This window comes from Salmo salar, chromosome 03, assembly GCF_965601325.2.
Source record: "Salmo salar chromosome 03, fSalSal1, whole genome shotgun sequence".
In the NCBI taxonomy this organism is placed as follows: Eukaryota; Metazoa; Chordata; class Actinopteri; order Salmoniformes; family Salmonidae; genus Salmo; species Salmo salar.
This window is the reverse complement of record NC_138293.1, coordinates 31,395,598-31,421,715: the sequence shown is the minus strand read 5'-3', so window position 1 is coordinate 31,421,715 and position 26,118 is coordinate 31,395,598. Positions and strand designations below refer to the sequence as shown.

General features: G+C 44.3%; 1 protein-coding gene across 1 annotated transcript in view; it reads right to left on the bottom strand.

Annotated features, from left to right (window-relative positions):
- Positions 1–26,118, bottom strand: part of LOC106599720 (tensin-3) — a 77,696-nt gene that overhangs the window by 22,508 nt on the left and 29,070 nt on the right. Inside the window, exons 7-16 of the mRNA XM_014191019.3 lie at positions 25,940–26,052; positions 24,873–24,933; positions 23,221–23,296; positions 22,901–23,030; positions 22,615–22,680; positions 21,987–22,088; positions 12,072–13,322; positions 965–1,122; positions 629–758; positions 413–496 (exon numbers count right to left, since the gene is read on the bottom strand). Coding sequence (XP_014046494.3) covers positions 413–496; positions 629–758; positions 965–1,122; positions 12,072–13,322; positions 21,987–22,088; positions 22,615–22,680; positions 22,901–23,030; positions 23,221–23,296; positions 24,873–24,933; positions 25,940–26,052 — 2,171 coding nt within the window. The remainder of the gene's footprint in view (positions 1–412; positions 497–628; positions 759–964; positions 1,123–12,071; positions 13,323–21,986; positions 22,089–22,614; positions 22,681–22,900; positions 23,031–23,220; positions 23,297–24,872; positions 24,934–25,939; positions 26,053–26,118) is intronic.

Genomic DNA, 26,118 nt, shown 5'->3' with positions numbered 1-26,118 from the left:
GAGGGAGAATGAGTGGAATAGACGCCATCACTTCCAACGTGTCCACTTCCCTACATAGAACATTTACTATGAATTGTTTCACTGCCCCATGGTCTGGCTCCTTCAATCAAATGGTTTTGTCAATGGTCAAGTGCCACATTATCTATTCACCTCACAATGGCCTGACATTTCAATATATCTATTCACTTTATTTAGAGACTAGTGGTATTTCTATGAGTGATTCTATACTCGAAAAATATAAGTATTTTTTGAGTAACAGCTGTATTCCATTGTGTTAAAGAATATATTTCAACATTTATCTCACTTCATCTGAATGAAGAATGAATGAATGAGAATGTCAGTGCGCTGTGATACACACAGCTTAGAGCCTACATTCTCCAGAAGTACAGTACACATTGCCACAATGACCTACCATGCTCCGTCCTGTAAGCTCCGTAGGATTGCATGCTGGGAGATGGAGTTTGCCTCAGGTGAGTGAATTCCGCCATGTTTTTCACTATGGAAGCATAGAAGAAGAGATGAGGTTTAAAATTCAGTAATTCAGCAACGATCACGAGAGCCACCATATGAACACACACACACACAAACCCCTGGGAAAAGACACTAGGACAATAACGGAGGCTCTTACCATAAGGTGTAGGGGGAGAGATAGGGAAGGCAGGAGTAGGAGTCATGTCACTACCAGCCTCCACTCCACTGTCCATCTTTGGACCCTGAGCTCTGTAGTCCACACTGTCACTCCTGAACAGCATGCCACGCTGTAATACAAAACACACAGACGGAAATACACACACACAGGAAAAACATGCGTGTGAACATCACATCATTGTACCCAGCAAAAACAGTACACAGCAAAACACGGCACGAACACACAAAATAGGGCACATCATGACAAGCAAGATAATGACAAGGTATTGACAGACATTGGGAGTCAGTGAGTCACGGTTTCAGTATGTTCCAGTACCTGGGAGTGAGGTACGCAGGGTGAGTAGGTCCGTGTGCTCTTGTACTCCTCCTGCACGCCCCAGCGTAAGCCACCGAATCCTGGGTGATCTGTGACATCACTGCCCTGCCGACTCTGTATGGCGTCCACTCTGACGTCACAAACGGACAATGGGGCAGCTGCACAGACACACATACAGAGAGACGGAGAGGAGGGTGAGAACTGGCCATTAATGTTGAACATACCAGAAAGCCATACCACCACAAATCTGTAGGAAATACACGCTTCTGAAGAATGTGAACCCGTTAAGCCATGTTAGTGACATGCAATGTGTGAAGCAATAGCATACCAAAGACTTCTGGCTCTAATTTCTTGACTACAATCTCAACTAGGAGTTATTATACCTCTCCAATAACTTCAACTGGGATCATATTGAGCTTAGTACTAGTGTCTGTGTCGTTGTGAGTGGACAGGTGAGGAATGCAGCGGGGGCTGAGAGGAATGTGAGGTGGGGGTCAGGATTGTGAATGACTGGCGTGGGGTGACCCTCCACTTGGCACGGGGTGCTAATTTAAGGCCTCCCGGTGTGTGTGTGTGTGTGTGTGTGTGTTGTTGTGACTGTCGTGTTATTTTGGACTTCATTTGTGTGTGTTTTTCTCTGTCAGCATCTTTTCTTTTGAGTGTGTGTCTGTTTTTTTTCGAAACCAGTATGTTTCAATCTGGCTAGGTACACTTGTGCCTTTGTACATGAACATTTACATTTTAGTAATTTACAGATGTAGGATCTTAATTTGATCACTCTTTTGTTGTTTTTACTGCAAATTAGTAAATGCAAACTTGTAGTGGATTTGAGTTTGAAAAAGGCTTCTAAAGTTTGTAATTTGAAATGTCAGACTTGATTTACCCTAACGAAAAAAGTTTTCAACCCCTACAAAAATGTCCATTGATTATAATGCACATAATAATTCACATTTCCTGTTGCGACTTAAAATTTGTGCATTCATCTTAAGATGTATATAAATATCACAGTTGTAGTAAGTACATTTTCCTTCAGTAAAGAAGTTATCAGCAAAGTCAGTGCTAGTAGGAAAAGACAAGAGCAGGCTGTTTTTTTCTGGGGGCGTGGGATTTATTTAATCTACTCTTTGAAGAAGTAGAGTTTCAGACCTTTTCGGGAGATGGACAGGGACTCCACTGTCTTGACGTTAGGGGGAAGCTTGTTCTAAAATTGGGGTGCCAGGACAGAGAAGAGCTTTGACTACGTTGAGCGGAAGATGACCCATGTAGGGGTGGGAGGGCCAAGAGACCATAGGTGACATAACGGAGTGCTCTGATTGGGGTGTAGGGTTTGAGCATAGCCTGAAGGTAAGGAGGGGCAGTTCTCCTTGCAGCTCCATAGGCACGTACCATGGTCTTGAAGTGGATGCAAGCTTCGACTAAAAGTTCTGTTGTGGGTTGGAGTCATCATGGGGAGTTGAGCTCATTGAATAGGATCTGAATGAATGGCCATATCATTACCATGTGATAGACAAACACAGCAATGACTCTCACTATCACCTCTCTAACTCCTGATCTCAGGTGGGATCTCTTCATTGTCTTTTAGCTTGTAAACACAGTCATTTTTGGGATGTTTCTATCTTTTTCTGTTTTTGGGAGACCTCAAGATTATGTTAGTCACTCAGCAAACATAAGTACGACAGTACAACAGTACTTAGCCTATTTCCACGAAGGAAAGGAGACACTACACAACCCGGAAATTAATTTATAATTGGGCTTGACATGTACACAACAGTGTCAAAGGCGTGTCGTTGAGCAAGTTTGCTTGTATTGCTCAGGATGTTTAATGTGAAGTGTTTAGTGTTTATGAGTGTGGCAGTGTTTGTGCATGTCTTCTATACAGCTGCTCTACACATGGGATCTATGGCTACAGCTGTTCTGTCTACCTGCCTGCCTGTCATATTGTCAAACCACTGCAACTTATCCAGAATGCTGCAGCCCGCATTATGTTCAACCTTCCCTATTTTTGCCATGGTATCCCACTCCTCTGTACGCTTCCAGTCAACGCTCGCATTCCACTTCAAGACAATGGTACTTGCCTACAGAGCAACAAGAGGAACTGCCACTCTTTACCTTCAGGCTATGCTGACTGTCTCCGCACTGCTGTACTGTTGCTACTTGGCTACCTGCCAAACCCTTTAGCTTTTTACTCTTAATAACTATTTAATCAAACTCTGTTTTTAACAAGTTTACCAAGGATCTAGTTTTGTTAAATTCAACTTTTTCACCATGGAGGCCTTATCTGGACATAGATCTGCAGGACCTCCTCCGGACTAAAACAAGCTACTGTTGTCACGCCTGCTCCCCGTCCCTGGTGCTCGAGTGCACCAGGCTACCCTTCTTTACACGCACCTGTCACCATCATTACACCAGCAGCGCTCATTGGACTCACCTGGACTCCTTGACGTTGTTGATTACCCCCTGTATATCGGTCTGTTCTTCGGTGGTGTTCCCTGTGTCCGCATTAGTTGTTGTTATGTGTTCCTGTCCAGACGCTGTTCGTCAGCTATTAAACGTTCACTCCCTGTACCTGCTTCTCATCTCCTGCGTCACTCCATACAACTGCAACATTATGCCTTCTCATTGCAGTCGCTGTACTCTTAATATAAAGGAGAACTATCACCTTGTGGTGAGGATAGCAGAGTTGCAAGCTTAGCTTCAGACGCAATCGTTGGGCAAGGAAAATTTAAGTGTAGGAAAGGATGATACAGCGTCTGTGCCACCAGTAAATACAGGTAGTATTGTTAATCCCGGGCAATTGTTTTATGGCTACTGGAAATAAATGCTTTTGGTATGTTCAACCGGTGTCGCTCATTCAGCCGCTGTAAACTTTCAAGCGGGTTTCCACACAAAGCAATGAGTCAGAGCCCGAGCCTTCTCAGGTCTCTCCTCCACCTGTTACTGGATCTGAGCCTCCGAAGCCTCCCACCATTACCTCTGACAAATTGAAAACCCTAGTCGTTGGCGACTCCATTGTCCGCAATATTAGAATCATCCAACGATCATACATTGTTTACCAGAGGGCAGGGCTACCCACATAAAGGCTCATCTGAAGATGGTGCTGGCTGAGGCTAAAACTGGTGAGTGTAAATAGCATAGGGATATTGTTATCCACGTTGGCACCAACGATGTTAGGATGAAACAGTCAGACGTCACCAAGCGCAACATAACTTCAGTTTGTAAGTTAGCTAGAAAGATATGTTGGCATCGAGTAATTGTCTCTGGCCCCCTCCCAGTTAGAGGGGAGTGATGAGATCTACAGCGCACTCGCACAACTCAATCGCTGGTTGAAAACTGTTTTCGTCCCCTCCACAAGCTTCCCACAATAAATTGGGTGGATTTTGGCCCATTCCTCCCGACAGAGCTGGTGTAACTGAGTCACTTGAAGTCGGAAGTTTACATACACTTAGGTTGGAGTCATTAAAACTAATTTTTCAACCACTCCACCAATTTCTTGAAAAAACATAGTTTTGCTACGTCGGTTAGGACATCTACTTTGTGCATGACACAAGTAATTGTTCCAACAATTGTTTACAGACAGATTATTTCACTTATAATTCACTGTATCACAATTCCAGTGGGTCAGAAGCTTACATACACTAAGTTGACTGTGCCTTTAAACAGCTTGGAAAATTCCAGAAAATTATGTCATGGTTTCAGAAGCTTCTGATAGGCTAATTGACATCATTTGAGTCAATTGGAGGTGTACCTGTGGATGTATTTCAAGGCCTACCTTCAAACTCACTGCCTCTTTGCTTGACATCATGGGAAAATCTAAAGAAATCAGCCAAGACCTCAGAAAAAAATTGTAGACCTCCACAAGTCTGGTTCATCCTTGGGAGCAATTTCCAAACGCCTAAAGGTACCACATTCATCTCTACAAAACAATAGTATGCAAGTATAAACACCATGGGACCACGCAGCCGTCATACCGCTCAGGAAGGAGACGCGTTCTGTCTCCTAGAGATGAGCGTACTTTGGTGCAAAAAGTGCAAATCAATCCCAGAACAACAGCAAAGGACCTTGTGAAGATGCTGGAGGACACAGGTACAAAAGAATATATATATTCACAGTTAAACGAGTCCTATATCAACATAACCTGAAAGGCCGCTCAGCAAGGAAGAAGCTACTGCTCCAAAACTGCCATTAAAAAAAGCCAGACCATGGTTTGCAACTGCACATGGGGACAAAGATCGTACTTTTTTGAGAAATGTCCTCTGGTCTGATGAAACAAAAATAGAACTGTTTGGCCATAATGACCATCGTTATGTTTGGAGGAACAAGGGGGAGGCTTGCAAGCCGAAGAACACCATCCCAACCGTGAAGCATGGGGGTGGCAGCATCAGGTTGTGGGGATGCTTTGCTGCAGGAGGGACTGGTGCACTTCCAAAATAGATGGCGTCATGAGGAGGAAAATATGTGGATATATTGAAGCAACATCTCAAGACATCAGTCAGGAAGTTAAACTTGGTTGCAAATGGGTCTTCCAAATGGACAATGACCCCAAGCATAGTTCCAAAGTTGTGGAAAAATGGCTTAAGGGCAACAAAGTCAAGGCATTGGGGTGGCCATCACAAAGCCCTGACCTCAATCCTATAGAACATTTGTGGGCAGAACTGAAAAAGTATGTGTGAGCATGGAGGCCTACAAATCTGACTCAGTTACACCAGCTCTGTCAGGAGAAATGAGCCAAAATTCACCCAACTTATTGTGGGAAGCTTGTGGAAGGCTACCCGAAACATTTGACCCAAGTTAAGCAATTTAAAGGCGATGCTACCAAATATTAATTGAGTGTATGTAAACTTCTGACCTACTGGGAATATGATGAAAATATTAAAAACTGAAATAAATCATTCTCTCTACTATTATTCTGACATTTCACATTCTTAAAATAAAGTGGTGTTCCTAATTTACCTAAGAAAGGGAATTTTTACTAGGATTAAATGTCAGGAATTGTGAAAAACTGAGTTTAAATGTATTTGGCTAAGGTGTATGTAAACTTCTGACTTCAACTGTATGTATATTTTGAAAGTATTTTGAGCTTCTAGTCATAAAATCTATGCAGCCTACTCAATCACCTTTTACAGCTACTGTTTACAGGCCTCCTGGGCCATATACAGCGTTCCTCACTGAGTTCCCTGAATTCCTATAAGATCTCGTCATCATGGCAGATATTCACATTTTTGGTAACTTCAAAAAAGTCCACAGACCCGCTCCAAAAGGCTTTTGGAGGCATTTTTGACTCAGTGGGTTTTGTCCAACATGTCTCCGGACCTACGCTTTGCCACATTAATACCCTGTGACTAGTTTTGTCCTGTGGAATAAATATTGTGGATCTAAATGTTTTTCCTCTTTATCCTGGACTATTATGTTTGCAATTGCAACAAATAATCTGATCAGACTCCAACAAAGAATTGTCAAAAGCCAAACTATAAATTCTCGGACAACTCAGATTCCTAGATGTCCTTCCAGACTCCCTCCACCTACCCAAGGACGTCGGAGTACAAAAATCAGTTAACCACCTCACTAAGGGACTAAATTTAACATTGAGAAATACTGTACCCCTGATGCAGTAGCCAAAAACATTTGTCACAAGAAATTTGCTCCCTGGTCCACAGAAAATATCAGAGCCCTGAAGCAAGCTTCCAGAAAATTGGAACGGAATTGGCGTCTTCCGACTATCTTGGAAAGACAGTACCGTACAATATCGAAGAGCCCTCACTGCTGCTCAAGGAATCCTACTTTCCCAACATAATTGAGGAGATTAAAATCAATCCAAAATGTATTTTTGATACTGTCGCAAAGATAGCTAATAAGCCGCATTCCCCAAGTGAGGATGGCCTTCACTTCAGCAGTGATGAATTCATTAACGTCTTCGACAAAAAGGTCCTGATCATTAGAAAGGAAATTACGGAGACCTATTTGAATCTGCTTATTTCTCCAAAACTCAGTTGTCCTAAGTCTGCACAGAACTGCCAGGACCGAGGATCAATGGAGACACTCAAGTTTTTTAATCCTGTATCTCTCGACACATTCACGAAATACTCATGGCCTCTAAACCTTACAGCTGCCTACCCTATTCCAACTACTGAAAGAGCTACTTCCTGTGCTTGGCCCTCCTATGTTGAACATAATAAATGTCTCCTATTCTCCGGGTCTGTACCAAACTCACTAAAAGTGGCAGTAATAAAGCCTTTCCTGAAAAAGACAGACCTTGACCGATATTTTTTTTTACAACTAATCAGTCTATATCGAATCTCCCATTCCTCTCAATTTTTGGGGATAAAGCTGTTGCGCTTCAACTCACTGACTTCCTGAAGACAAATCATTTATACAGTCTGATTTCAGACCCCATCATACTAATGAGACTGCGCTCGTGAAGGTGTTAAATGACCTTTTAATGGCATCAGTCCAAGGCTCTGCATCTGTCATCGTGCTCCTAGACCTTAGTGTTGCTTTTGACACTATCGATCACCTCATTCTTTTGGAGAGATTAGAAACCCTATTTGGTCTACACAGACAATTTCTTGGCTGGTTTAGGTCTTATCTGTCTGAAAGATATCAGTTTGTCTCTGTGGATGGTTTATCAATGATACATTTCGGTGTTCCTCAAGGCGTCGTTTTAGAACTACCATGGTTTTCACTATATACTACCTCTTGGTGATGTCATTTGGAACACACAATGTCAACTTTCACTGCTATGCGGACAACACACAGCTGTACAATTCGATGAAACATGGTGAAGGCTCAAAATTGCCTACCCTGGAAGCCTGTATTTCAGACATAAGGAAGTGGATGGCGGCAAATGTTTTACTTTTAAACTCAGACAGAACAGAGATGCTAATTATATGTCCCAAGAAACAAAGAGATCTGCTGTTTGAGCTGACAATTAATATAGGTGGTTGTACAGTCGTCTCAAATAAAACTGTGAAGGACCTCAGTGTTACTCTGGACCCTGATCTCAGTTTTGACGAACATATCAAGAATATTTCAAGGCCAGCTTTTTTCCATCTTTGTAACTTTTTGTCCCAAAATGATGCATAAAAGCTAACCCATGCTTTTGTCACTTCTAGATTAGACTACTGCAATGCTCTACTCTCCGGCTACCCGGATAAAGCACTAAATAAACTTCAGTTGGTGCCTAATACAGCTGCTAGAATCTTGACTAGAACGAAAAATACTATCATACTATGTGCTAGCCTCTCTACAATGGTTTCCTGTTAAGTCTAGGGCTGATTTCAAGGCTTTACTGCTAACCTATAAAGGATTACATGGATTCTCCGATTTGGTCCTGCCGTACATACCTACACGTACGCTACGGTCACAAGACGCGGCCTTCTTATTGTCCCTAGAATTTCTAAGCAAACAGCTGGAGGCAGGGCTTTCACCTATAGAGCTAAATTTTTATGGAATGGACTGCTTATCCATGTGAGAGATGCAGACTAGGTCTAAACCTTTAAGTCTTTACTGAAGACTCATCTCTTCAGTAGATCCTATGATTGAGTGTAGTCTGACCCAGGAGTTCAAAGGTGAATGGCAAGGCACTAGAATGACGAACCGCCCTTGCTGTCTCTGCCTGGTCGGCTCCACTCTCTCCACTGGGATTTTCTGCCTCTGACCCTATTACGGGGGCTGAGTCACTGGCTTACTAGTGCTCTTCCATGCCATCACGTCCTTCCAGGCTTTTTTCGCTATACTCGACTTGAGTGGGTTGAGTCACTGACGTGATCTTCCTGTCCGGTTTTGCGCCTCCCTCGGGCTCGTGCGGTGGAGGAGATCTTCGTGGGCTATACTCAGTCTTGTCTCAGGGTAGTAAGTTGGTGGTCTGTTGATATCCCTCTAGGGGTGTGGAGGCTGTGCTTTGGCAAAGTGGGTGGGGTTTAATCCTGCCTGGTTGGCTCTTTCCGTGTGTATCGTCGGACAGGGCTACAGTGTCCCCCTACCACCCCTGTCTCAGCCTCTAGTAGCTATGCTTCAATAGTCGGGGTGCTAGGGTCAGTCTGACCTATCTGGTGAAATGTTACTGTCTTATCTGATGTCCTGTGTGAACTTAAGTATGCTTCCTCTAATTCTCCCATCTCTCTCTCTCTCTGTCACCTGCTGTCTCGACCTCTGAATGCTCGGCAATGAAAAGCCAACTGACATTTACTGCTGAGGTCCTGCCTTTCTAGGGAGTTTTTCCTAGCCACATCTGCATTGCTTGCTATTTGGGGTTTTAGGCTAGGTTTCTGTATAAGCTCTTTGTGACATCTGCTGATGTAAAAGGGCCTTATAAATACATTTGATTTGAGGCTCAACCCCTACACTCCCAACCCGAGCATTCTGTTCTGCCACCTCTGGTCTCTTAGCCCTCCCACCCCTAAGTGGTGGGAGAGTTCTTCTCTGACCTGGCACCCCAATGGTGGAACCAGGACAGCAGAGTCCCTGTCCATCTTCCCAAAAAATCTGAAACCCTACCTCTTCAAACTTAAACTCACACTTGACCCCTTCCCCCTTACTAGCTCTGACTTTGCTATTTTATTGAGGAAAAATGTACTCACTATAACTGTAATATGTGGTTGTCCCACCTAGCTATCTTAAGATGAATGCACTAACTGTAAGTCACTAAAAGCATTACACACCTGGATTTTACAATATTTGCACGTTGTTATAAAAACAAATCTTCAAGCTTTGTCACGTTGGTTGTTGATCATTGTTAGACAGCCATTTTCAAGTCTTGCCATTGAGATTTAAGTCAATACTGCAATTAGGCCACTCAGGAACATTCAATGTCATCTTGGTAAGCAACTCCAGTGTATATTTGGCCTTGTGCTTTAGGTTATTGTCCTGCTGAAAAGTTCATTTGTCTCCCAGTGTCTGTTGAAAAGCAGACTGAACCAGGTTTTCCTGTAGGATTTTGCCTGTGCTTACCTCTATTCTGTTTATTTTTATCCTAATAAACTCAGATGACATGCATACCCATAACATTATTTAGCCACCATCATGCTTGAAAATATGAAGTGGTACTCAGTAATGTGTTGTGTAGGATTTGCCCCAAACATAACACTTTGTATTCAGGACATAAAGTGTATTTCTTTGCAACATTTCTTGCAGTTTTACTTTAATGCCTTAATTGCAGAAAGGATGCATCATTTGGAATATTTTTGTTCTGTACAGGCTTTATTCATTTAGGTAAGTATTGTGTAGTAGCTACAATGTTGTTGATCCATCCTCAGTTTTTTCCTATCACAGCCATTAAACTCTGTAACTGTTTTAAAGTCACCATTGGCTTTATGGTGAAATCCCTGAGTGGTTTCCTTCCTCTCCAGCAACTGAGTTAGGAAGGACACCTGTATCTTTGTAGTGACTGGGTGAATTGACTGGGTGTATTTCCATAACAAAGGGGTTCTGAAATGACTTGAGACATTTCAGCTTTTGATTTGTAATGGTCTAAAAACATGATTCCCCTTTGACATGGTGGGGTATTGTGTGTAGGACAGTGACAACAAAATCTGAATTTAATCCATTTAAAATTCTGTCTGTAACACAACAAAATGTGGAAAAGTCAAAGGCTGTGAATTCTTTCTGAAGGCACTGTATATGGCCATTTATCATAGATTGCATTTTTGTAAATAAACTAAACACAGTGTGTTCCTGTACTATACTGTGCTGTGTGTTAAGTCTAGGCTTTCTAGAGTATGTAGCCGATATGCACAGACAGGTACAAGTATCTGGAATCAGATGGAAAATGCGATGCCTCAAGGCACACTTGTTCCTCGCTTGGAAATTCCTTGGTCCTCCTCCCGGCACTGTGCTCACCTCTTTCTGTTCCCACTGGCTGCTCCAGGTAAATATCTTAAAGTTATTCACACTCTACTGACGGCCAGACCACACTCACGCATTCCAGGTAGAAACAAAATGGTGGACCACAGTTCCAGAGTCAATGAATGCACTGCCGTCCTTGAGTCAACAACATTCACAAGTTTAACAACTTAAGATACAGCTAAGTTTGGTGAAATGAAAAAGACAGAACATTTGTGGTTTTAGTAAGAGTGTAAGAGTTCATCTGCACATTTGAATAGCTAGCTGTAAGATACGTATTGCTAATAGAGGGAAACAAACAAAAGTGAGATAGTAAAATTAGCTGATTTCAGATTTACAGACCAAAACACTGTGAATGGCTAAGGTCCAAAGCTGGTGGGAGACCTAGGCAACTTTTCAGTCACTGATATGTACTGAACATTCCCAGGATTCTTTGGCACATTGTTTCAGTCTGTGTCCAAAAGCATAATATCAGTCAGACCAATATCCAGAGGGAATACAATATTTGGCAGCTGAACTGTAGATAAGGGTTACTAGAGGGAAACTATTGTAATATTCAAAACATACAAGTAAGTTAGAATATTCCTCCACTTTTCTATTCTTTTAGATGGATAACATGCAAGGGGACCTGCTGACATTGACTCCAACAGCTGTAATATTCCCTTTAAGATACTGTCTTCTGAAAGCAAGACACGTCAAGCTGGTGTCTACTGATAAAAGTGGCTTCAGTGAGCAACTGACAACTAAGGCCCGAGAGAGTGTGAGGAACCTTCAAAGACATTCCATGTCAGCAGTACAGTGTGCCACATGTATGAATGTCCTAGAGCTGTGAGCCTAGATCTACAGAGCTGATGACAGCTCTCTCTCTCTCTCTCTCTCTCTGAGACAGTTGTACACAGACAAGCCTCGACAACGGCTATTACTCAGAAACACGCATAAAACATCTGAAAAGCTGGCAGGAACCCTGCTATTTACACTCGCTAACAGCTCTCAAGGTGGGAGAGAGCAACGGTGTGTTTGGGAAAGGTTAACACTGTGTTGTAAGAGAAGTGAGGATTTGAAAAGAAACATTACCAAATCTTCAATCGTCTCATTGATTTCTTACCACCACCATTTTTCATGATGCGCTGCTGTGTGCAGATGTTGGATCACATTTCCACCACCACTACCACCAATAATATTGGAATACATCAGCATTATTACAACCACCACCATTCATATCACCACCACCACCACCACCAATCACCACACCCAGAGCTTGCTGTCTTACCTGACGGCTGTGTGCTTTGCGTTGCGGCTGTACTGTTCTCTGTGACTCTGGGACTGACTCCGTTGGGGCAGCCGGTGGAGGTGGCATTTGTGGTGGCTGAGCCATTCACATGCTCCCCGCCGTTCCTCTTGACCGAGCTGGAGCGTGTGGGGACAGGCACGAACGTAGGGTCCAGGTCCATGATCAACTGGTTGAGCTGGTCGATGGAGTTATCAATGTCCACAGTCAAAGAGTTGAACTCTTCGTCTCGGCTGTTGTTGTTATTGTTGACGACTGCAGGAGGATGCTCGTTGTGTGTCTGTGGTGCCACCACCGTTCTCAAGGCAGCAGTGTTCATACTCAGCACGGGTCCTTGTTGTGACACTATAGGGGCTGGAGGTTTGGGTGGGCTTCCCCCTTGTGGTTTGTTGTCCCCTGGGTACCTCTCCCTCTCCTCACCTTCCTCGGCCTGCAGGTAGGCGTACTGATGGGCTGCTACCATCTGCTGTTGGCGCACCCAGGTGTGTGTGGAGTAGCTGCCCTGCCGGTAGACCTGCTGCTTGGGCATCGGCACGGCGCTGGCAGGGGTGGAGACTGAGGCACTCCTCTGGCCAAAGCAGCTCCTCCGGGCCTCTACATAGGCTCTCTCGTACTCCTCCATTGTGGCCGGGGCTGGGTGGTGGTGCTGGGGTTGGTGGTGGTGGTGGAGCTGGTGCTCCTCTCCCCCAGGGCAACCGAAGCCATCTGACAGCAGGGAGTTCTGGCTACTCTTGTGGCAGGAGGATGACAGGGTCCCGAGGCTGTCCACACTGCGCAGGTCGTGACCCGACAGGAGGACCTCATCATCCAGGATGTCCGTCTCCCTCTCCCTGGGGGGCCGCAGGTCCCCGTTGCCATGCACCTGGGCTGGGACCCGCTTCTGTATGGTCATCACTCCTGGCCCTCCTCCTCCGCACTCAGACATCTCCTCCAGGCCGAACCCGCTCAGCAGGCGCTTCAGCTGGGCCTTCTCCTGACGGCTGGGGCCTTGCTGGGGCCTGGAGCTGGTGGTTGTGGTGATGGGGGCTGGGGGTTTGTCAGTCCACAGAGAGGTGCTGGACAGGCCTGAGTCGCTGCTGGCTGACAGGGCGTGGTCGCTGTGGTCGGGGCTGCTGGTGGTAGAAGTGGCTTGGTGGGCTCCACGGCCCAGGGTCAGGGTGGTGGATACTTCCCCGTTAGGGCTCCTTTTGGATGGGGAGACTTTGTCCTGGGCCAGTCCCTGAGAGCGGGGCACTGGAACAACAAGAGATGCAGTGGCTTCAAGTGGTCAGCTGGTACGGAGACACACACAGACATCACCACTCACAAACACATGGACACACATATGTACAGGTAGATGACCAAAAAGACGCTCACATGACCACAAAAGACAATAATTTTTTCCACATACACAAATACGTTCACTGAACAACAAGTACAGCTGTCTGATAAAACCAAACAGGGTTACACAAACGTACAAAGACAAATGAACACACGCATCAACTCAGAGGTATGAAAATAAGTGAGACATTCTTCTCTCATGACACATTTACAGAGCTGATGGCCAATGAGTAGACCACAGGTTGTAAGAATAGAAAAGCATGGGAACGATCAGCACTTCTCACTGCACATAACAAGAGTGTTCTCCCAGAGAACTGTGCACCACAGAATAGTTTCCCCTCAAACCAAAACGACACAAACGGCAAAACGAATAATGGAGTCTAACCATTCTAATGAAATAAAAGCATAAAAATAGCGCTGTAACTCTTATCAAGCACTGTAACTCTTGTTCGTACCTTGTGCTGCACGGTAGAGAAAGGTGTTCCTCGTGTTCAGGTTATATAACCAACTGGTAATGAAAGCCAAGCACCCATTTGTCTGTCTGCCTGTGAGCTGATATACGGCAGTCAAGGTACTCTTGAGTCCGTGGCCAGTCAGTCACTATGTTTGACCTCTGCATTCCTCACCGTGGCGTGATTTACCTACCGATCCCCACTGCCCACGGACCCTGCGACATGCTATATGTTCGACCCTCAGCAGAAAAAGTGAACTACAGTCAGAGGTCAAATGGAAAGCAGCACAGTAAAATCCACCTGCGCCCACTCTCATGACTCTGATAAATTACTCAGGGAAAAACAAAAGACTTCTAGTTAGCTAACAAGACAAGGAGCCAGGTCAGTGCTTACCGAATGGAGTTCAATGTACATATTTCAAGTGCAACCAAAAGCTGTGGTAAAGTCGAGGTCAAAAGCGCCATTCCATAATCAGTGTCACTTTCCTCTAGTTCAACAAAGGACATGCCTTTGTCTCAATCTAGCGGCGTGAATTACTTACCTTTCCTCAGGGCTGGAGTAGGATCCGAATACTAGACACGCATGATCAATTATACCCTCCCCCTCACACACACACACACACACACACACACACACACACACACACACACACACACACACACACACACACACACACACACCACACACACACACACCACGGTTCTCTGGAACTCACATCTGGCTCTCTACAGCATGTCTCAGGCCTCCTCACCAGGCTACAGTCCAGGTCAGAACTCTGAGGAGTATTCCAACAGATCCCTCTACAACATTCCAACTGGCAAGGTGGTAACACTTCTGAAGACACATGTCATCCCTCCACTCTCTCCCTCGGTATGTCACCCTCCCACTTCCCTCTCCCCCTCCCACTCTTCCTTCACGGTCCCCCTTCTCCTTCAAGAAAGTAATGCAGCCACAGCTCTAACCTTCTCCTTCAAGAAAGTAACGCAGCCACAGCTCTAACCTTCTCCTTCAAGAAAGTAATGCAGCCACAGCTCTAACCTTCTCCTTCAAGAAAGTAACGCAGCCACAGCTCTAACCTTCTCCTTCAAGAAAGTAACGCAGCCACAGCTCTAACCTTCTCCTTCAAGAAAGTAACGCAGCCACAGCTCTAACCTTCTCCTTCAAGAAAGTAATGCAGCCACAGCTCTAACCTTCTCCTTCACCGACTGCAGTTAAATAAGTGCACCAGACAACCACCATCTCCCGCATAACAATATGGAGAAACAGAGAGATGATATGGAGAGGAGGAGGGGAAATAAAGAGTAGGAAGTTTAGCTAACAGATAGTGACCAGGATCAGGAACCCACAAAGGTCTTCCAACCACAAACACTAGCTCTACTCTCCCTCTCTCCTAGCAGTGAGAAGGAAGGTGAGGGTGTTTGCACTCCACACAATGGGGGACCTTGAGTTCTCCAAATATGGACAGAAGAATGTAAACAAGTCGGGAGGGGCAAGGGGGTGGGGGCGGGCCCTGGGGTGAGCTGTAATCCGACCTCATGCCCCGGCTGCATCAGGGTACTACCCTGCCAGCAGGGAGGAAGAGAGGTACACAGAGAGAAAGAGAGAGAGGCAGAGAGGATCTGAGAATGAAAACAACATTCCTTTCCCTCTCTTCCGTCCCTCTTTCTTTCACACTGTAAAGACAGACTTTTTAATTAGAGCAAGCCTACCTTCTAGTTGGGCGCTCTCTGCCGGTTTATGAAACCCCTGGTATAGCCAGGTTGTTTTTCTCTCTCGTGTATCATGAAATGACATGCCTGGCGTCCGTACAACACCAGCACGGAAACAGATGTGCCCTAACCTCAATTATGGGGTTCAACAATTGTTTTGACAGTTTTTTTCTATCAGAAGACACACATTGGCAAGACTGAGGTCCATAGATGGTTAACCAAGTATGGCCCCATCCGGTGGTCTTCATCTTTGAACCATTTCATCTATCCTAAATCTACATTTATGCCGGAATTTATCAAACAACTTTTTGTTCGAAATTGTCCATTTTCTTAGGTTATTATGTTGTTAAAAAACACTTGACACTCTGTAAGCATAAGGCAAATGGGAATGTAGCAGCAAAACGGTTACTCCGACTCCCAACTATTCTTAACCCCCAGAGGGATTGTTGTTGCTACACCTCCGAAATTACCCTGCTGTTACTCCTTCTCCATTCATCATCAGTGTTATTACCATTTACCATCCCTCCTCCTCCTCCTCTCATACTGTATGCCAGGCCTGTGAGTCATTAAGCTTAATTACCATCATCACCATCCTCATTTTCATCACTCCTGGCCTGCATGGCTTGGCCTAGCTTCCGTTTGGGCTTCCGTTTGGGGCCCAGCCAGACGGCCCTCAGCTAAAACATTCCTCATTAATCCAGCAGTCAAACCAGGGCCCTGTTACATGACTCTGGTCTGACTCACTCTCTTACTGGGAGCTAGATGCAGGAACAGAGGGAGAGAGAGAGGGGAGCCCTCGGTACAGGACAAGCCTATTGTGGCCTAGACTTTCTCTTTTAATTGGCTCAAATGGGGCTATGTCGATGTTGACACACACCTGGTATTGATTGCTTGGACATCCTCTGATGCATGTACATGTGTTTCTAAAAAAACAAACACATTAGCTGGATTTCTTCTATTGATGGGGAGGAAATCGACCCCGGAAAGAGTAGAGCAGTTTCCAGGATGTTGTGTGAGGTAAAGCATTATATCCCTCAATAAAGAACAACCCATACTCAAACACAATACTTAATTCACGCTAGTGGATAAACCCACATTTTGAATGGGGGAAGGGGAATTTAAAAAGCCATTGAAGTAAATGATGTTGTCCTTCCACATACCTAACACTGAAGTGGTAAGCTGTCTTTAAGCTGATCGACGGGCAGTCAGAGGGACACTGGGAGCTGCCAAATCAAATGGACTGGTAAGTAGCTGCTGAATTCCAGCAGAGCTCCCAGTCTTTCGTCTCTAATCTCGAGTTTACATGAGAAAACAAGGCTGTAAATATTCCAAAGGAATGCCTCATTGACTCAATGAAAAGGAGAAAGTGAAAAATCGTTTTTTAGGCTGTTGTTTGCCTTTAATTAATCTTTTCATTTCCAATGTTTGCTCTTTCATTACATGCCCAGAGACTCTCGATCTAGCACTTCCAACATAAAAGTTAACCTCACTTCATGATTGTGTAGTAGAGTTTCTCAAATAAAGCAACTAAACTAGTTGTCTTTATTATCAAATGGTTTAAATTGGTATTGTATATAAAATGCTTATTGTATAACAGGCCTGGGTGTGGATTCATGTTTTAATGTCACCATATTTCTCTATTCTGGTAAGTTGGCAGAGCAGCAAGGGATGCCCTGACTGTGTGTGTGTGTGTGTGTGTGTGTGTGTGTGTGTGTGTGTGTGTGAGAGAGATCACGCCCGAGTCTGTGTAACTGGGTTGGTTGAAGCACGCCCATTCATTTGATTAAACAATTATAATAATCTCTAGGGAACGACTTTTCTCTCTCTGACCCCAGTGCTTCTGTATTCCCTATGGTACTAACACTGTAAAGAGCATCCAGAAACTACCAACAAACAGGCACTAGATATTACCTAACCTTAACCCGAGCTGATTGACATGACCAAACTTAGCGCTACTAACATGTTAATAATGGCGCCGGAAGGGAAGGCTGCCGTTTTACGTGCTCCTAACCAACTGTGCTATTTTGTTAGTTTTTTCGTGTTGTTTCTAACTTATGTTTTTACGTATTTTGTACATAATGTTGCCGCTACCGTCTCTTATGAAAATAACTTCTAGACATCAGAACAGCGATTACGAACCACGAACTGGACAAAGATTTTTTTCTTTAACGAGTCCGACGTGAAGGATATACTGCTTTCTCAGGAACAGGCCAAAATCCACGTCATTTGCGTGAAGAAAAAGATGGAGAAAAAGGGGGCAGAGGTCGGACTGCCTTCTGAGAATTCGTAGTTAGATATTCCAGGACGTGTACTCAAATCATCCGCGGACCAACTGGTTAGTGTCTTCACTGACATTTTTAACCTCTCCCTGACCGAGTCTGTAATACCTACATGTTTCAAGGAAGCGAAGGTAACCTGCATAAATGATTACCGCCCCTTAGCACTCACGTCTGTAGCCATGAAGTGCTTTGAAAGGCTGGTCATGGCTCACATCAACAGCATCCTCCCGTATACCCTTGACCCACTCCAATTCGCATACCGCCCCAAAAGATCCACAAATGACTCAATCTCAATCGCACTCCACACTGCCCTTTCCCACCTGGACAAAAGGAACACATGTGAGAATGCTGTTCATTGACTACAGCTCAGCATTCAATACCATAGGGCCCGCAAAGCTCATCACTAAGCTAAGGACCCTGGGATTGAACACCTCCCTCTGCAACTGGATCCTGGACTTCCTGACAGGCTGCCCCCAGGTGGTAACATCTGCCACGCTGATCCTCAACATGGGGCGGCAGGGTAGCCCTAGTGGTAAGAGCGTTGGGCTAGTAACCGAAAGGTTGCAAGTTCAAATCCCCGAGCTGACAAGGTACAAATCTGTTGTTCTGCCCCTGAACAAGGCAGTTAACCCACTGTTCCTAGGCTGTCATTGAAAATAAGAATTTGTTCTTAACTGACTTGCCTGGTTAAATAAAGGTAAAATAAATAGGGGCCCCTCAGGGGTATGTGCTTAGTTCCCTCCTGTACTTCTTGTTCACCCATGACTGTGTGGCCAAACACGACTCCAACACCATCATTAAGTTTGCTGACGACACAACAGTGGTTGGCCTGATCCCCAACAACAATGAGACAGCCTATAGGGAGGAGGTCAGAGACCTGGCAGTATGGTGCCAGGACAACAACCTCTCCCTCAATATGAGCAAGACAAAGGAGCTGATCGTGGACTACAGGAAAAGGCGGCCGAACAGGCCCCCATTAACATTGCCGGTGCTTTAGTGGAGTGGGTCGAGAGTGTCAAGTTCCTTGGTGTCCACATCACCAACGAACTATCATGGTCCAAACACACCAAGACAGTTGTGAAGAGGGCATGACAGCACCTTTTCCCCCTCAGGAGACTGAGAAGATTTGGCATGGGTCCCCAGATCCTCAAAAAGTTATTCAGCTGCACCATCCAGAGCATCCTGACCGGTTGCATCACAGCCTGGTATGGCAACTGCTCGTCATCTGACCGGAAGGTGCTACAGAAGGTAGTGCGTACGGCCCAGTACATCACTGGGGCCAAGCTTCCTGCCATCCAGGACCTATATACTAGGCGGTGTCAGAGGAAAGCCCCAAAAAATGTTAAAGACTCCAGTCACCCAAGTCATGACTGTTCTCTCTGCTACCGCACGGCAAGCGGTACTGGAGCACTAAGTCTAGGACCAAAAGGCTCCTTAACAGCTTCTACCCCCAAGCCATAAGACTGCTGAACAATTAATCAAATTGCCACCCGGACTATTTACATTGACACCCCCCCACGGTCACTTCACCCCTACCTACATGTACAAATTACCTCGACTAACCTGTAACCCCGTACATTGACTCGGTACCCCCTGTATATAGCCTCGTTATTGTTATTTTATTGTGTTACTTTTTATTATTTTAGTTGGTAAATATTTTCTTAACTCTTTCTTGAACTGCACTGTAGGTTAGAGGCTTGTAATTAACCCTCCTGTTGTGTTCGTTTCATGTTAATTAATTCTGTGTTCCCGATCCAAAATGACCGCCCCATTATAGCTGATTATAAATCCATAATAATACATATATTATCACCTAATGTTGTGTTAGATCTTTTTATCAACTTAAGTTCTTGTGAACATTACATGTTTTGAACTTCTATTTGCTTTTTATGGCCTGTAGGCCTCATTGACCTGAGTTCACACAACTTGTTATTGAGTAAAAAAAGCACAATGTATGGATTATTTTGACTATAACAAATACTCCTATGAAACATATTGTGCTATTTATCACAGACTACTTTGTGTCAAAGTTCTCCTCCTCACCAGTGTCATGATCAAAGATATGATCAAGAGCCTCACATACAGTATATCGTTAGGTCATTGTGCTGCCACAGAATTAATTGTGAGCAAGGCTTCAAAAAAGCTTTATATATCAGAGCTGTGAGAAAAGTTCTATATATTATTGAAACAATGTTGCGATTTTTTCTGAGAATGCCAACAGGTGTGGCTCCCGTGGGGGAAAGATTATATTGGGGAAAGGTTCCCATGGGGGTTGCCATGGAAGCCAACAAGGGGAGTGAGATGTGTGTGTGTGTGTGTGTGTGTGTGTGTGTGTGTGTGTGTGTGTGTGTGTGTGTGTGTGTGTGTGTGTGTGTGTGTGCTCAAACACGCATGCATGTGGGGGTCTGGGAGAGGAAGTGTGTCCATTTGATGAATGGGCATGTGCCTGAACTCAATTTTATACACTAATTGTAGTGTCACCCATTAATTTCTAATGACCAGTCAATTTTGACCGGGAACACCACAGGTTAAATAAAACACCCAAAATGTTATGAAAATCATCAAAATGTATTTTGTGTGTTCAGATGCCCTGTGTGGACAAAGTCATGGAACCTTATGACAATCAGATTAAATTAACAATGTTTTGTAAATTGGTCCAATTTGACCAGAACACAGCAGGAGGGTTAAACATTTCACGGTAAGGTCTACACCTGTTGTATTCGGAGCATATGACAAATAAAGTTTGATTCAAATCTTCTGCATTTGGTACACCAAGGGGAAGATGCTATCTTTCATTTCCTCTGTTTACCATTGTAAATAAAGAATGTTTCCATAGGAATTGCCCTGGTACAAGTAAAGCCACATAAACCAAGCCGGTGGAGACTGACTGTTTAAGTTAATGGTTTTACGCTGTGGTCCCTATATGATACGGTACAGAGCGGGCCTGGCTAACCAGAGCAGAGGACTCTAAGGGTGTGTTCATAAATTCAATCTGGAGTGCCAGAGTACACTCTGGGTGTTCGTAAATTCAGAGCGTTGTCAGATTGTCTGTTCGTAAATTCAGCGTTTTTCGCTCTCGGAGCGTTGAGAGCGCACACTGGACGCTCTGGCCGAGGACTAGGAGTAGGGTTGATCCGAGCATAAATTCACTCTGGCTATCTACTCCGATTTCAGAGCATTCTCGTCTGAATGTGCCAGAGTGCAGAATAACTGATGAATTTACCAACGCTCAACAGTGTGCGCTCTCTGAATTTACAAACGGACAATCTGACAACGCTCTGAATTTACAAACACCCAGAGCGCACTCAGAGCGCACTCTGGCACTCCAAATTGAATTTACGAACACACCCCTAACAACGGGCAGTCAACCACCCAAGCTAACTGGCTAACGTTGGCAAGCTTGCTACCTACTTACAGACACAAATGAGATAACAGCTCACTCTGAACATTTTACTCACCCTTGCAAAGCTGATTAGGCAGTTTTCATTTTATCCAGAGCATTGGTGACTGTAACTGTGCTGCTGGCAACAATTTAATTACGCTTTCTTGCCGATGTTTGCCGACATCGCCCATATTCAACGGGTGTTGAGCGATCGTAAAGTTATTCTGCGCTCTGGCACACAGACGAGAGTGCTCTGAATCGGAGTAGATGGCCAGAGGGAATTTACAAACGTATCCCTAAATCTGTCATGCTCTGCAGTACTGAGACTAGCATGAGGTTTATAGGGTTGCTGAGAGATCTGTCTCGCTTGAAAAAAATACTGCAGTTGTCACTTGGCCCTCTAAGGAAGGATCTCCATTCATTTAGAAAGCAGACATTGACTGACCCAGATTTGGTTGGTTTTACTGGGTGTACGTGTACCTGTGTTGTTAAAAATGTAGCTAGGATCAAGAGTTGTTCCTGACAGGGATAGCCTAGATATGGCCCAGAGATTTTACTCATCAAGTAATGCGGTCAGATAAAAACTCCTGCCACTATTGGTCAATGTAAGTGAATGATCCACAGATATTGCTTGGTTTATCTTGATGAACTTGGTTGTTAGTTATGGTGGACAATATGATATTAATGCAGAGTGACTGGAAGCTTTATGTTTCACATTGTAATGAGGAGAAGTAAGTCCAAGTGAATGCTGTTACCTTCAGCGTCAATTATGTTCTGGTAAGAGTCCCATCGTGTCAGAGGGTCGGCTGTGTTGTAGTCCACACTTACGTCTGCCCCGTTCTGCCAGCGCTCTGCACCTACAGGAGACCATTTAAAAGCAAGGAATCATTGTGTGACGCTCTTATTTGGTCCAATCAACACCAATAAATACGTGGGACATTCTTGTAAGGTTCAATCAACAACAAGGGATCAGTGGGACACAACTTTCTGTGGACAGAAGCCATTTTTGTTTATTTTCTGTAAGTGATTTGTGGCCAGAGTGTTTTCATCTTGCAACTAAGAGTTGAAGGAATGTTACATATTCTGAGTTGTTTAGAGCACATGTATGCACGCAAAAACACACACAACACACACGCTCCCTCCTGTGGGGCTGGGAGGAAGGGCATGCTGTGCTCCTTTACCTCTCTGTCAGCACACACTTCACACTACATTTCCCCTCTACGGATTTCCACATCCTCGTCTCAGCAGGGGGTAGAGGGGAAAAGAGGGCGGATTGAGGGGGGAAGCTGGGTGGTGAAAGGACCATGTGTCAGGGGGTTTTCAAACCCTCCTGCTTTTCTAACTGAGTTACAGCTAAGGAGTTATAGGAGTTTAGAAAAATACCTGGGATTTTCTCCGGGCCCTCAGAGAACACCAGCTCCACTTTCCCGTAATCCAGAAATCTGCGATCTGCAGAGGAAACACAAAGGAATGGAGTGAGTGTGGCTGCATTGGAATGCCACGGAAAGATGAATGATGCTGCCTATGACTGAGATTCCCCCAGGAAGCCATAATACATTACAGTCTATGGGAACACATGATTGGTGTTTATTAATGGATGAGCCAAACCCAAATGAAGTCCAGTGTTTTTTTATCCTGTGACGGCAATGTGTATGCAATGTGTGTAGACCTTTATTGGCAGTCTCCATGTCTTCCTTCTCGAACACCAGGTTGTAGCCCTGCACTGCTCCTGTGTGGAACTGGAGCCGGAAGATCACCTCACGCTCCAAAGTGACATCACTCTTATGGTAACACTTCACCTGCAGGAACATGGAAAGACTGGCTGCTGTAACAGCTGTTTGTGTGTGTATTCATGTGACCTTATAAAAAACGTTCTCACTATTTTATGTGTGTAAGTAATCGGTCATAACTTGCATCTTTCTTCTTGTATGGTATACCCAGTACATTCTGTAGGATATGTGATGTGATGCTATGAGACGTTATTCTTACCATGATGTCTCCCTTTAACATCTGAGCAGGTTCCAGACTGATACATATCCTGTCTCTGTGTCCAGGCCCAATGTGACTGGGTAATAGAGACAAACAACCAATCAGAGAGAACATGATGATGGCCAGGTTGCCCTGGTGGGCAGATGGCCCGGGTGGACAGTGTTTGCACCATAGACATTAAAGCCGGTAGATAGTGATAGCGCTGACGTTATCCACGTATTCCTATGGAAAACTCCCAATGGCTCATGAAGGCTGAAGTATTTGAATTTGAAGCTCGCCATATTGTTGAATGAGGCCGAATGGCACCCAGAAATTGCTAAGGATCATGTTGAAAGTGGCCGTAACTAGCAAAGGATCAACAATATAGTCATTTTCATCCTGCCTGAGAGAGTTAACCCAACACTGCTAGGTGACGTTGGCATCAATACCGGAAGACTTGGACATAAACAGTCAAGAAGTGTGTGCATGAGTGATTGGTCTATGTCAGCATGTGGTCCTGTGTGATGACAAATATAGTAGTCAGAAAGGATCACTATTTAATTAAATATATCTTGATTTGTAGCGAACTTTGAAATAATTCACTGTGGGGCTCGAACTTGATCATAATAAACACATTTTAGAGCCCAAAACAGCTGTCTACATTTTTTGATGTTGGCCGTTCTTGCGATCGTAATTTGCTACATACTGTAGTCTATCTAGGGCAGACCAGGGCTTTTGGCACCACTAGATTGCTACCAGTGGAGGCTGCTGAGGGGAGGACAGCTCATAATAATGGCTGGAACGGAGCGAATGGAATGGCATCAAACACATGGAAACCATGTGTTTAATGTATTTGATACCATTCCACTGATTCTGCTCCAGTCATTACCACGAGCCCATCCTCCCCAATTAAGGTGCCACCAACCTCCTGTGGTTGCTACGTAGTAAACGATCAGCAGAGCTCCTGACTCCACACTCCAGACCGGACACTGGGGGCCTGGTGAAAAGTGATTGCCTTTGTTTTGAAACAGGGCTGCCCCGTTCAAAGCCAAAGTCGGCTCAATCCAAACTGACGTATATCAAGCACCTGGAGTACTGACTTCGTATTCTGAGTTTTCATACGCCAAAGTTGTGTTTAGTCTTGATAAAAACGCATATGTGCTTTATCTTCTGCATTCCAAAGGAAAACTATTATAAAAATGTGTGCACATCTTATGGAAAAGACGTGTATTTCTGAATGATGCACCATGCTGCCTTGTTGACATTGGTTGCCTTCCCCTGCTCAGACGTTGCATGCATAAACCAATGGTTGCGTGCCACGTCATCGACTGTGCCGTCAGGCACCAGATTTCTATAACATATGATGTGGTTAGCTGATACTTAAAATATCTATCCAGGCGTTGTAAGATCTGGAATGCGTCAGAAACACCTGGGCAGAGGAACGCACCCAACATGACCAGGCGGCGTAGAGTACTGCTCAATTTATGCAGTCTACTCCTCCATCTCCACTTTAGCCCAGTCACAAATCATGGGCAAAAGTGACATCCTATAGCCATAATCTAACTCCCTCGGTGACACTCACAGAGAGCGGCAAATTAGAACAACAGATTGTCATTAAAAGAAAATGTATCACTTACTGTCAAACAAAATTGAAAACTTAAATGAATGCTTACTAGACCCCTGAGGAGTAGACAGCTTGCATTCCTTGGTAGACTTTCAGGTATGGCCGACACACTGGAAAAAAATGATTGTATTATGAGGAGAGAAATACAGTACTATAATTCACACGAGATCAATTTTGTTGTGGCAAAAGTGAGGAACAAAAATTCTTAGAATGTTATTCATATCAATAAACTGCATCATAACATTCGTGTATTATCAAGCATTGATTCATGTTGGTATCAATTGACAATACGTGCTAACAAAATGGCAAAAAAACTTTCCCTCAAGCTTCTTGTGGGCTATTACAGATGAATGGTGAACGCTCCATTCTAGATATTTTGGATCTCAGTGCCGCGTTTGATACTGTTGATCACAACATCCTTGTTCAGGTCATATCTATGTGGCGTACGTTTCTCAGTAAGCATTGGTGGTTCAGTATCTTCCCCAGCACCTATTTACTATGGCAGGTATCAACTTAAATCAGCCAAGTGCCAATTTTTTTGTTGAGCGGATGGTCGGGGGGCAGGAACGTTATTAAAAAATAATTTATAGACTGCAAATTGACTGCCAGAAGCCCAAACAGATATAACATTCAGTTTCACTGCTTTGCGGGTGACACACAGCTTTATTTACCAATCAGACCCGGTGACCAGCTAGCGTAGCTGCCCTTCACAAATTTCTCCAGCTCAATGACAAGAAATCAGAGGTTGTTTTATTTGGTTGTTTTATTTGCCACCTTGCAAAAAAACACCCACTGGGCAAAAAAGTCATTTCAACGTCTAGTTTTTATTTACATTTGGTTGAATTGTCAACTAATGTAAATTCAACGTGAAATCAACCAAAAAATTCTCCATGTTATTTGCAGACAATTTTTTTTTTGTTATTCTGTGGTGTGTGTTTATGTATGTGCATGCGCATGCATACACGTGTGTCAGTCCGAGGGAAAGGCGGTTTCAGATAAGCACATAGGGATTTTATTGGTAGTTATTTGTCAGACTTCTAGCTTCTATTGACTGAGTGGAATGTTTTTTTTTATCCTAGTGGGCCGATATGTGAACGAAAGCAGGAAGTAAGTTACCTCCTGCAGTGTCAAAGTTTGGTATCCCATGTAGAATGATGCAATGCAGGAACAGTGGAGAGGCGTTGATTTTCATCGACCCACTCAGGAGACTGTTCAGGATCCAAACGTACCTGGCATGGCAGAATAGTAGAGATACAGTAATCCACACAATAGCTAGCAAGAGGATCCTCACTAGC